At 42.9% G+C, this 12,883-nt stretch overlaps 1 protein-coding gene across 3 annotated transcripts in view; it reads right to left on the bottom strand.

Annotated features, from left to right (window-relative positions):
• Window positions 1-11,966, bottom strand: part of SEC24B (SEC24 homolog B, COPII coat complex component) — a 43,165-nt gene extending 31,199 nt beyond the window's left edge. For all 3 annotated transcript variants that reach the window (XM_068681957.1, XM_068681955.1, XM_068681956.1), the window contains exons 1-2: window positions 11,695-11,966; window positions 5,995-6,699 (exon numbers count right to left, since the gene is read on the bottom strand). In XM_068681957.1, coding sequence (XP_068538058.1) covers window positions 5,995-6,699; window positions 11,695-11,809 — 820 coding nt within the window. In that variant the 5' untranslated portion in view covers window positions 11,810-11,966. The remainder of the gene's footprint in view (window positions 1-5,994; window positions 6,700-11,694) is intronic.
• Window positions 11,967-12,883: the final 917 nt, after the last annotated feature.

Here is a 12,883-nt window from a genome sequence, read left to right as displayed (position 1 = left end):
ACATCTGGACTAGATATAATCTGCTTAAAAAAAAAAAAAAGTCAGATTAGTGCTTTGAGAGATTTAACACAGTCCAGTCAAAATTCCTATCAGATAAGGACAATATAACTTCAATTAAGTTAGTTTTAAAGAGGGTCTCTCCTTGTTTATAAGTTGGAAAAAATCATCGTGTGATGATTCTTTTTAAAAACTCCTCCTTTCTACAAACTACCGACGGACCAAACTGTTAAAAACAAGAATAGAAAGAAAATAATTTGACCAACATGACTCAGCAAACACACAGGAATTAAGCAACGAGATTGAGATGTTTTTATTTGCCGAGTCCCAATTTAGGTTACCGAATTCACTAGAGGATTCGCGTGTAATTGCAACTTGGCTTCCTCTGCACACACAGCTGAGCAGTGCACGCAGACCCAGACTTCCTCCTAAATAAAGGAGCTGGCATTCGAAAGGACTTCGTGGGGAAGTTGAGGCTTCCTTTAGAGGGGCCAAAAGAGCAGGTTTAAGATGATCCTCCTGCTTTTCTAACTTACCTTCAAAAGGTGCCTTTAGCCAGCCTTACTGCCTTTACCCAGCTTCTGTAGCAGAGAGCTGCATACGGGGTTTGGGTATTTTCCACGCCAAGGCAATGGGAGTGATAATTGCAGCTGTAGATACCTGTGCTGCTGCAGAGCATGACAAACGCTGGTGTCACAGCCAAAACCTGTTTACACCTGGATTAGCCGAAGATGAAATACTACCTTGCCAAGTATGAGATTGGATAGCTTATGCTTGAGAATAGCAAAGTGTCCTACAAATGACATGGCTCCTTCAGAGTTACTGTAAGCAAATGTTTTTGAACTTTGACCAAAAAGATATTTATTTTTTTCTTCTTACAGAAATCCAACCCACAAAATTACAAGCTAAGCTTTCTTTTGCAACCCTAGAAAGCTCTGGGAAGCCATACATAACTAAATACAAAGGATTAGAATGGAAACTTGAACAAATTTAATCTCTAGGAATGCACAGTTAGTAACTCATCTCACCAGACAATGTACGGTTATAGGAAACATGCTATCAGTTTTTTGTTTCTTCTCTGTCTAGCCAGTAACAAGATTGCACACTGTTACACAAGCACTGATCAATCTAGGATGATGCAATTTAGGATTCTAGATCAAGACAGAACTGGGCTGACCACCAGTTTAAAGTTTCCCATTAGCTTGTCCAGGACTAGCCCCGTTAGCCCATGTCACACCCCAACAATCGCTGTCACAAGAAGCACATAAAGCCAAGACCTTTGCCAGGCTGCTGTAAACACAAACACTTTGTGGCAGAATTTTCTACATTTCCCCTCATACTCCCTTCCTCCTTCAATGTGCACTGACTTTTCCTTCATGCCTTTCAACCATGAACAACCTCCTGGACTGAAAAATACCAAATGACTGAAATGATGAAAATACCTGCAGTGCTCCGTAAATCAGAGGTAAATCCTCATTTTTCCTATGCACTACCCCAAAAGCTTTGATTCTGTTTCCAACTTGAAATCTAAACTAGTAAAGTAAATCATAGTAATATCTTTGTGTTTAAGAGATGGCAGAACCATCCTGAGTTGCTATCTGCATGATCTTGATTTATTTCCCCCCAATATAGCATGTAATTTCTACCAAGATATTGACCAGTTCCCCGCAGCCTGGTTTTCAGCAGCATCCTATCTGCACAACTTCCTACACCTTGGCTGCAGCCCCTTCCCCTTTTTCCTACCACACCTCTGCTGCTGGATTTACAGGATTATACCCTGAATTCCTACAGACGTGGGGCAGTGAGGGCCTGAGACCCTGATCTGACACGAAGGGAAGTACGTTCATGAGATCATGAAATGGAAGCGTCTCCAGCTCAAGCTGCCTGCCCACAGCACAGTCGACAAGATCCATAAAGCAAAGAAATCCACACCAGGCACCCTCAGGAGTCCTCTCTCACCCCCTCTTCAGGAGCGGGGGGAGAATCAAGTAAAATTTGTGCATTCTTGCTGACAAAACACGTGGATCCGCAGACTGGAAAGTACCAAGGAAGTCAGAATGTACCAATTTCAGCTGAAACAGCTGGAAAAAACAATAAGGAAAGCTACTGACCTAGAAAAACAAAAAGCCCAAGTAATACAGCGTGTGTGATTTGCATAGGACATCACTGTTTCCATATAGATTTATACCAATACCATTATGCTGAAATACAGAATTTAAAACTAGATGAGGGCATTTTTGTTAGAGAAAACTACTTTAAACCAGCAAGAAGAAAATCACAAATATTTGTTTCCTCCTTCATTTACACTCCCTAAAGGAAATAAAATTATTCTTACTGGCAGGTATTCATCAAAACAGGCCAGCTTCCAGAAAAACATTCTTCTTACATTTCTTCTTTTCTTCCGCTGAAATTTCACCAAGCTCGACTGAAAATACTTTCATGATCTCAGACAGTGGCTGACAAAGTTTTAGAAATGCAGCAAGATCTTCTCCTGTGCCCTCAGCACATGACACAGACAGCTCAGTAGTTTGATTTTAACAGGCATCAGCAAATTTGGGGCTTTCAAATGCCCTGCACTTGCTCTTTAATTGGTTTATTTAAAAATCTGCTTGTAAGTACAACACTTGCAACTTTTTAACTCAAGCATAAAAACATTGAAATTACCACGTTTCATAAAGTTATGCCAACCTGAGTTTCTTGGGCAAGTCCTGGGTAAACACAGGGATTTTATTCAATATTTATTTTATCCAAAACACAACAATCTTCTCTGTAAAGCATGCCCCATTTTCCTCCCAAAGAGCTCTCAGCGTTCACTGACTGCACAAAACTAGGATTGAAAAAGTACAGTAAGTCGGTAGCATCCTGAGTCCTTCCAAAACGTACTTATTTATAATTTAAGGACTGCGAGGGGTCCTCTTTCATAGCACAGCAGCAGGGACAACAAACTGCCTTCTCAGTATTCTAGGAGTAGGAGAGGGTAATAACAATTTCTTTACATGAAGAGTTTTAGAAAGCATCCTTAGGAATTTCAACATATCAAACAGCATTCAAGCAACTTTGCACAGAACAGACTGCAATCGTTTTCCATCATTTCCCTCCTGGAGAATAAACAGCAGGAAGGATGAAACATTCCTTCTTACAAACCATCATAATTTCCCTGAATTCCTCATGTGTTACATTCATACTCTCTCCAAAGATGTACAAGAAATGGCAAGCCATTTTCAAGATTACTGTTTTGTTTTTTTTTGAAGGGTGCTAATGCTTCAAATTCCATACAAAGCACTCCACCTGAGAACAGTAAAACTGTACTGGGAAATTCAGAAAGTACATCAGTGCCCCAAGAAGTGACTCAACTGCATCAGGAACAAACATTCATTTGGCATCTTCTATTAGCCTGGTTTTGTAGCAATTGAATTATTAATGCATTTTAGCCAAAGATATTGAATTCTACACTTAAAAAGAAAAAAAAAAAATCACATAAAGATGGTCAGACTTCGTCAAAGGCAGTCTGTTTAGCCTCAGACTTCGTAAGTGATGTCATTCTGTAAAATTAAATCATGACAAGCTGGTATTCTATGAATCCTAATTGTGCAGTTGGAATTAAATTTGTATCTAATCAATTTTATGTGGCAATTCAACCTGATCAGATGCCTACAGTGACATACAAAGCAGTCAAGTACTAGCGTAAGCATGGGACCACGTCGATCCAGGCTTTAAATTCCTACGAAACTGCACCAAGGCTGCTCTTTGAGCAGGATTTCCAGCCTGTCACACCAATGCTGCCAGCAAATCACCCCCACTTTCCCTTCAGTCCACCTACTGCTTGCTACCTCGATTTGCTCTCTCCCAGTCAGCAAATCCAGAGTCATTTGTGTGCTGAGCAGGAAATCATTTCAGGCTGAAAAGAAAGAAGTTAGTCTTCAGATAAATCAGTTCCACAACCCAGTTTTAAATAAGTAAGGTAGGGGGTATGCTTATCTCAGAGCTTTACCAGCTCAAAAAGAGTTTGAGTAAGTGTAACAAAACCAGTGGACTAGTGTTCATTTTCATAACTACGAAGCATGTACCTATTACACACTACTACCACAATCAGTTCTATCATCAGCTCTTGGAAATTTAAGCATGAAATTATTACTTCTTCTCGAGGCCATGTGTTTACTCAATCACTCCCTTAAGAAGTGCACTGAATGGCTCAGGAGTAAAGCATCTGTGACTGTTCTTCAGAGTCTGGCCAGCTATGTTGCCTCACCTTCAATACAGCTGCTCCTTACTACGAAAGATATGAAACAGTAAGGTTTCAAATAAAAAGGAGGAGAAATAATATGCACTTAAATGAAAGACTTCTAAATAAAGCATTTACAGTCTGACCAACCAATAGATGGTTTTCATATGACCACTGCAAATCTCACTATTCTGGAAGGATTCTGAACAAACAAGAAATCTTTTCCGTACAACTCCTGCAATAGCCCAGAGGGATACCTGCGTTCCGCAAAGTCCAGCTATACATTCTGTACCCACAGTTCATTTTTCAGACATACTTTTAAACCTTTAGTCCATGAAATATTTTTTTGTAATGCTCAGCCTTGAAATACCATTAATTTCAGAAGCTTTTTAAAACTCTCCCTTCTACTTTTCTTAACAGTATTTTATTTCATTTTTGAAATAGTAAGGAAAACCATATAATTGCAACACCATATAAAGACAGAGTTCAAATCTACTATTTCATCTTCTAAAACTGTGCTAAAGGATGCCAGTCTGTATCACAGTTTGGGAAAAAAAAATAATAAAAAACAACCAACATTGAAAATGAATTCAACCTTGACACGTACTGTATGAACTTGATTTAAGCTCTGTTGGTTTCCCCAGTCAAAGCTTTACCATCATCAAAACCATGTTTTTCGTAAGTCCTTGGTCTTAGAAAACCTCAGCTACAAGGACTCTGAAAACAATTCCAATGCTTAACTATAATCTGAAATAACTGGTATAAAAAAAAAAAAAGAAACATTCTACAATTCTCTAACATCTGTCTCATCAGAAAGAAAAACTGTTGGTCTTGCACAGCTTACAAGTAGGAACTGCACAACACCAGAACATTACCAGCACAGTAAGACGAGCAGAATTTGCTTGGACGCACTATTTGGAGAATACAGATGAGGAGCAGAATGTTCCCTTGTGTTGTGCGTGCCCTCCCACATCTCTAATCCCTTCCACCTTTCTTACCCTTCAAAGCTGTTGTCAGTTTTCCCATAAAGCAGCAGAAGCTGCAGCTACCCGCAAGGACTCAGTCTGCTTGTCCTCACCTGGCACCCTCAAAACCTCAATTCTCTACTGCTGCATCCACGTCAAAATCATTGTGCTGTTGCTCACAAAAATCATCTAAAAACACCTAAATGGCTGTCTCATTCAAATGCTTATTAAAAAACAAACAAACAAACAAAAAACACAACTAATTGACCCCTAACTCATTTAGGCTTTCACTTTTCCTGAAATTCCTGAAGAGAAGAGCGCACACATTCACTTTGGTGTATGTTACAGAACAAGTTCAACTCCTGAGTTAACAATAAAACTCTCTAGACAGAGACTGAAAAAAAAAGTACATTTTCAATAGACATACCTAAGAATCAATACCTTCCTTCAAAACAGCACAAAAGACTTCCCTTCCAAGCCAACTTAAAAATGCAAAAACAAACAACAAGCAAAAACACACAACCAAAAAAAAACAACCACAAACCAACCAGAAAAACCAAAACCCTAAAACCATCTGCCCAGTAGGGTCTTTTGCTGCATCATTTAATGGAACATGTCAGTGATACAATTAGCTGCTGTTGTCAAGACTGTGATAACCAAATGAGAAACGCCTCAAAAATCAATAAAGACAGAATTCAAACTTGTGATACAAAATTTTACATACTGAGTAAGTACGAAGCAACAAAACCGTGATTTCTGATGTTTCCCAGGCACATCTGGAAGTTCACTATCATTCAACTAATACTGTACCTGTATTTATTTGGTTGTTTACTTTAGCAACTGATCCAGTGAGGTTCCTGCTGAGGTTGTCTTGAACGGGCTGAGCAGATGAAACGGTCGATAACGTTGAGTTATATCCCACAGGAACATGCTGTTGAAGCGAATGAGGTACTGATGTACTCGGGCTAGACAACATATTTGTCTCTTTGAACTGTCCGGCAGCAGGTAGGCTCTGAGAAGTAAACGCCTGCCCATACATGCTGCCAGTAGCTGCAGGAGGATAGGAAACGTTAGGGTACACGGCACTAGAAACCACGGGCATAGCGTAATGATCAGAATTAAGGGGAAATCCCTGAGATGCCACTGAAGAGCTGACAGAAGTGCTGTAGTGATTACCAAACGCTGAATATGACTGTGGAGCACTCGTATGCAAGTAGGGTGCAGGTGGTATTGCTCCTTGCACAGGTCCTTCAGCCGGCCCCGCTGCATGGGGAGGTTTGTTGTAGAACTGCTGCGATTCCCGGGTATTCAACACGTTGGGACCCACCGAAGGGGCCATGACATTTTGTGCTGGTGCTGAATAGTAGCTGGAGTGGTAACTAGCTCTGTACTGATTATCCACGTGTGGAGAAACAGCTTTATTGGGCACTTGGGAATAGTGTCCTGAGGGCGCACTGTAGTTTGGAGGATGCGAGCCATAGCCAGCAGGGAACTGCATCGGACTCTGCACAGGACCTGGAATGAAAAGAAAACATCTCAATATATTCAAGGTGCATCTGCTGGTAGTGCCAACGAACTCTGTACCTACTGCAACTAACAAACAACTGCTTTCTCCTTGATTTCCCTCCCTGTTTTTGAGGTCAAGGTCCATCAACAGAACAAAAAGAACAAACCAAGTACAATGCATGTAAAATACTGTGTTTGAAATAATTTGCATACACACAAAAGTACCAGAAAAATGGATGCTTTCCATGCCAGGATCCTATGCATCACAGCTCTACTTTGAATATTTTAAGGTTTTAGGAAAATACTGAAGCAAATACTGAGCAATGACAAGCACCAAACTGGTATTTCATTGTCTGAAAATAACAATATACCCTACAGAAAGTGAAAACGAAAAGCTGCAGTCACATCAGTCCGTCAACATTGTCTTTACAACTCCCCAACATGGTGACCAAGATAAAGTGCTTTAGAGCATTGATCTTCCTTTATGTTATTTTATGCTTTTACAAAAAAGCATCATTTTTATGAAACCACCAGGTACCTGACAAGGCACTTTTTTACTGCCTGATACTTCCATCAGGTAGGGGGTTGTATCAGAGAAACTGACCTCAGCTGTCACTGCAACCGCCTCTGCAACAATAGAGGTTAATTACATACTGGTCCTGCAAGGGTAGAACAAGTACTTGCTTGCTAGAGACCAAACATAAAGTATGTCCTTTTTTATTTTTATTTTTTAATGCAAATCGATCAATGGTAAATCTTCAAGTCTCCCTCAATTTCTTTTCCTGCACCCTGTTTTATTTTCCAGTGAACCGTACATGCGTTTCCCTGGATCATTTCCTTTTTTAAACTCACCACACCCTACTGCTTACATCCCGCTGTGTGCCCGTGTTATTTCCCAGCTCTCAGTGAATAGAAACCCGCAGCACGACACCGTGCCACTCGCATTAAACAGCAGCTGTGCCAATAACGAACTGTCGATTTGCCCCCCTGCACTTACTGCGATCACAAAACACAAGCATTACTTCTGTACGTGCTTCTGTTGAAGAATCAAATTCTGGGAAGTCACTGTTCTCAAAGTAACATCCAGGTGGTCTGTGATTAACTTGCAAGGCAATTTTGATAATGATTTGTTAACAGAATGTTGTAAGCAAGGAACACACTGTCCAAAATTGTTCTCTGATGATATTAAAAGTGACTTTTTGTAAGTGACAAACCCAGAACACTGAGCAGAAGAGAAGGCTAACAAACAAACAAACAACAGTAACTTGGACTGCTGGGCCAAGAGACAGAAAGGCCTTTAGGGAATAAGCAAAAGGAGCTTAAGAAAATACAGACATAAAAAACTAGAGACGTACTAACAATTTGGAGCCACACGTAGTTTTCTGCTTCTGATTCACCGCTCTTCTGAAAAAGTGGGAGCTGCTTCCTAATGCTCCATAGCTTATTCTCCTTTAAGGGAGAATGATTTTCAAGTTGGTGACTCACCGACAACTAACTCCAGGCTGCACTTACGTGACCTTTAGCAGACTTTCAACCTGCTTTTTGGAAGTCTGAAAGAGCAAACTGAAAAATACACAAATAACTTACGTCTGTCACGGCTTACTGTTGTAAGCAGCTACAACGTCAAAGGTGGCAAGGAAAGTTGTTTTAGCTGAGGAGGCTGTGCATTTGTGCTACTATGGCATGGTATGCTGAATAAACTAACTGAGCAAGTATAATTTAGAAACTGGTTTAGGAGCACCTCACTTTAAATAAAAGGCTGCACATCAAATCATCTCGTAAAGCCTTGCAGTATCCATCTCTGGTTTAAAAACACATACCATAAGGGGAGATTATATTACAAGATCCCAGTTATCACGCTACAGAATGTCCAAGTTGCCTTTATTCCTATTCCTAACATCCATTATGAGCTTAAAACGACACAAGAGAGTATGAATCCCATCAAGAACTCATTAAGAAAGACACAGCTGACATTTGAAAAGCAATCTTTCGGATTTCAAACTCCCGGTCCTTTCAAAGCAAGTTTTTACAACTACAGAGGAAAGATCATTCCCATTATCTGCACTGAGTTTTTTGTCCATTTCATCGTGAAGAACATGAACAAAGTAATTTCTCAGTGCTATTAGTAGCTGAAGCTGCTAATGATGACTAGATAATTGGGCCGTTTTCAGCGCTGGAAATGTGGGTATGTTTTTGGTGTCATTTTGAGATCTGGTTAAGTGCACGAGCTGTGCTGGTGTCTCAGGCAGCGTACCTTCCTTGACAACTCTCTTCCAGAAAACTCTGTAAGAAGAGTTGAAAAACTTACCTGCACACAGAAAGCACACGGCTAAAATGCCATCTCCACAGGGGAAAGCAAGGAACCCCTCCTTCCACCAACAAATTAATACCTTATAATGTGTAAGCACACGTATATTAGCAGGTGAACCCTGAAAGCTTTATCACTTTTTAAGGAGAAAAAAACCCACAACACTATAGGAGGAAAAAAAAAAAAAAGGTGCCATGGCTATACAAACACCTATATAAATTGGGAAAGTTTGGCTTTCTTGGTGTCGTGTGTGTATTCATGCCCAAGCCTTCTCTTACCTGAATAACTGAGCCTTCTGTCACACACCCTCCATGCAATCTGCATACCCTACAATAAAACCACCCTTTCTGTCAAGAATACCTGTTAGGTGTCCGCAGCTTTTATCATCCGTGTCCACTGCAGAGAACACTCACCGCAGCTCCCTGGTCTCTCTAACCAGCTGGACTTGGGGCAGCTTGACCACACCTCATCAAGCTCTGCACGTCCTTAATTGCCAGCAAAGGACCCAGCAAATCAAGTCACTGCTGAGCTCTCACATCAGTCAGCTTCCCAGTTTCACAAAGCTTTCAGGAACTTCATACCTCTACCCCCGGTATCAAATTTAACTGAAACTATCCAAAGGATCCAACCTGGGAGGAGGGATGCAGACCAGTCCTAAAGGACTTCGTAACTGAAATGAGTATCTTGAAATGTATCATATATCATCAATATCCTGATGATACAAACGGTAATCTTACAAAGCACTCGTGGATAACACTATAGTCAAAAAATGTCTCAAGAAACATGGGAATTCAGAAGAGTTCACCTCTCAGAATTACAAACTTCAATCCATTATACCATTAACACTGAAGTCTTCGATGGCTACAGGGAAAATACACCATTTTTAACACTAATTTAACAAGCAACATCTCATTATGCTGGTGTTCGGAAACAAGTCATTTTCTGACTATGTATAAAGCTACCTGTAAAACTGCTACAGTAAAATTTTCATGAACTTGCAAAACTTAATTCAGAAGAATTGCGGGTACGAGCCCCTGACTGCCAAACAAAATACCAGGCAAGGACCCCTTTCTTTTTAAATTACTGAATTTAAAAGTGGAATCAAACCAAAGACATGGAGAGGGAAAAGAATACTCTTTTTTTTTTTTTTTTTATACTAACACTAAAGTCCCCAGAGGTCTCAAATGACTGTGGTCACTGGACTGGGTAAATCCTATTAAATACAAAGCTGAACATCCTTGGAAATATCACCCTACATGCAATGAGTTTCTTTCTTTCTGTAAGAAGCAGCCTCTCTTTCGTCAGACCCCCAGAACTTCAAAGGCTTAATCTGAAAAATCTAGATTTTATGAAACTAACATGTATAGTGCACTCCAAACAACCGAAACCGCCTGTTTTACAGCCAACACAAAAATAGTTGTATTCACTAAAGTGTCTTACATTTAACCTTCCTTATACTGATGTAAAAGGGAATTTCAAAAGCAATGACTACCTTCTTTGTGAAACTTAGTTTCTATGTGACATAATGGCAGTCTCCAGTACTCTTTTTTTGTTGCTATTCCCCCTATTACAGTTGTTAAAAAAAGAAAAAAAAAAGGAATCCTGTATTACAACTTCACAAGAGTAGTACTTGAAGAAGGCTGATAAACTCATCTAGAAGCTTTGGAATAGTGTTGTTAAAACACATGAAATCACAAATTCAGATTTCTTAGCCTACCGTGGTATATATCTGATGATTTATGAACACAGAAGGCAAAGGTAAGCCAAGCAGCTAGCACGTTATATGATAAAAATGCAAGATTATTACTACACACTATAAAACTTTCAGAATTTAAAAAAAAAAAGAGCATACCTTGGATTCACAGTAAACAAATAGTTTACTAGAGGGTGTAAAAGATAGAATATTGACAGCAGCATGAAACTAACTAATTAAAATAATAGATCCTAATGATGGCCCTTTAAAATTACTGCTTCATTCAGTTAAAAACACAAGGGGAATAGGCAGTGTCAGTTTCTGTTTGTTTCTGTCAAACATACCTCGAGTTCACTGAGGAGGCTGTACCAGAGTCCTGACAGCGTGGTATTTTTACTAAAAGCCACGTAAGTTGGAATTTCGTGAGCAACGCAGAGAAATTTCAGCTTTGCAATACTCAAGTTTGCAGAGCGCAGCCGAGGCATTGGTTTCTGCCTAGATTATGTGCTTACCTCCCTTTCCATCCCCTGCACTACCTGCAGGCGAAACCTCCTTCTGGGGCACGCAGGGAGCCAGTTTTAGACGTGAACCACATCCACGAGGGAAGATTTTGGAGGTCAAACCCCAAAAAAAGACCAAAGCCCACCGCAGCCCCAGCCCCGTGAGGGATACGACGAGGCCTGAGCAGGGTTAGGCGGGCACGGCGCGGAGGCAGGCTGTCTAAAAACTTAACAAAGAACTGGTTTCGCAGCCCCCCCACGGCTTAAAAGCAAGGAGCTGAGCGTGAAAACCCAGCCGCTTTTTGGGGAATTGCGAATATTTCACCTCCACCCCCCAGCCACCACCCACAGCTCCCCCCAGCCCCGCCGCACGGGCCCCCTGACCCCACAGCACCAAGGCCCCGACCCCCTTCCCCCAAAAACCTCCCCCAAACCCCCCCCAATTTCCACACCCGAGGTGCAGAAGCGACCCCCGAGCACCCCACAGGCCGGCGGCCCCTCACCGTTGTGGCAGCGCGGAGCGCCGCCCTCGGCCGCCGCGGCCTCCCGGGAAGCTGCGGGCCCGGCCGGGTACATGGCGGCGGGCGGCCGCGGCGGCAGCCCGGCAGGCGCGGACATGGCTCCCCTCAGCGCCCCGCTCCGCCCCGCAGAGCGGCCGGGGGTCGCCCCAAAGGGCCCCGTGAGGGCCGGGCAGGGCCGGGCAGGGCTCGCAGCCGGGCCCGAGAGCCGCTCCCGCCGCCGGCCGCTAACGCCGCCGCCGCCCACAGCGGCCCCTGGCGGAGCCTCCGCGCCCCGGTGGCGGCGCCGCCCTCCCCCGGCTGCGGGAGGCCCCGCGGGGAGGCTGTGGGAGGGGGAAAGGCCTCGGGAAGGGAGAGCGAGGTCCCCAAATCAGCTGGTCCAAACGTCCCCTACCACCAGTGTCACCCGCTAGCCGTGTCCCCAAGCACCACGTCCAACCTGTCCTTGAGCACCCCCAGGGACGGGGACTCCGCCACCTCCCTGGGCAACCCGTCCCAACGCCTGGCTGCTCTTTCTGAGAGGAAATGTCTCCTCATTGCCAACCTAAACCTCCCCTGGCCATTCCCTCTGGTCCTATCAGTAGTTATCCGTGAGCAGAGGCCGACCCCAGCTCCCCACATCTCCCTTTCAGGCAGCTGCAGAGAGCAATGAGGTCTCCCCTAAGCCTCCCCTTCCCCAGCCCAAACCCCCCAGCTCCCTCAGCTCCTCTCACAGGACTTGTGCTCCAGGCCCCTCACCAGCATCATAATCTGGCTCTGGACACGCTCCATGGCCTCGATGTCCTTCCTCATCAACAAGATTGAAAAATGTCACCACACTATTCCTCATCCAGAAGGCTGAAAAGCCTCATCTTGCTTTCCCTCATCAAGGCGTTGACAAGGAATAGTGAGGCAAGGCTTTTCACTCGCCATATAGACCTTATGCTCTATATTATCTAAACAGAAACAAAAGTGTTGTTGAGCCACCCCTGTTCAGCTGGCAAAGGACCTCCTTCCAGTACAGCGTTATCCACAGCCCATATTCATTTTGCCTGTGTGCCTGCCTCTACAACCAGTCTCCTGTCATTCTCCCAGGCACTACTGGGTGCACTGCTCAAGTACCTCATTTTGGAAGTTGAAAGCGCAAAAATCCATACTGGTGATCGTAGCAGCTGTCATAAAGACCGACAACACT

The sequence above is a fragment of the Anas acuta genome, chromosome 4 (genome assembly GCF_963932015.1).
Source record: "Anas acuta chromosome 4, bAnaAcu1.1, whole genome shotgun sequence".
NCBI lineage: Eukaryota > Metazoa > Chordata > Aves > Anseriformes > Anatidae > Anas > Anas acuta.
This window is presented reverse-complemented; position numbering and strand designations above follow the sequence as displayed.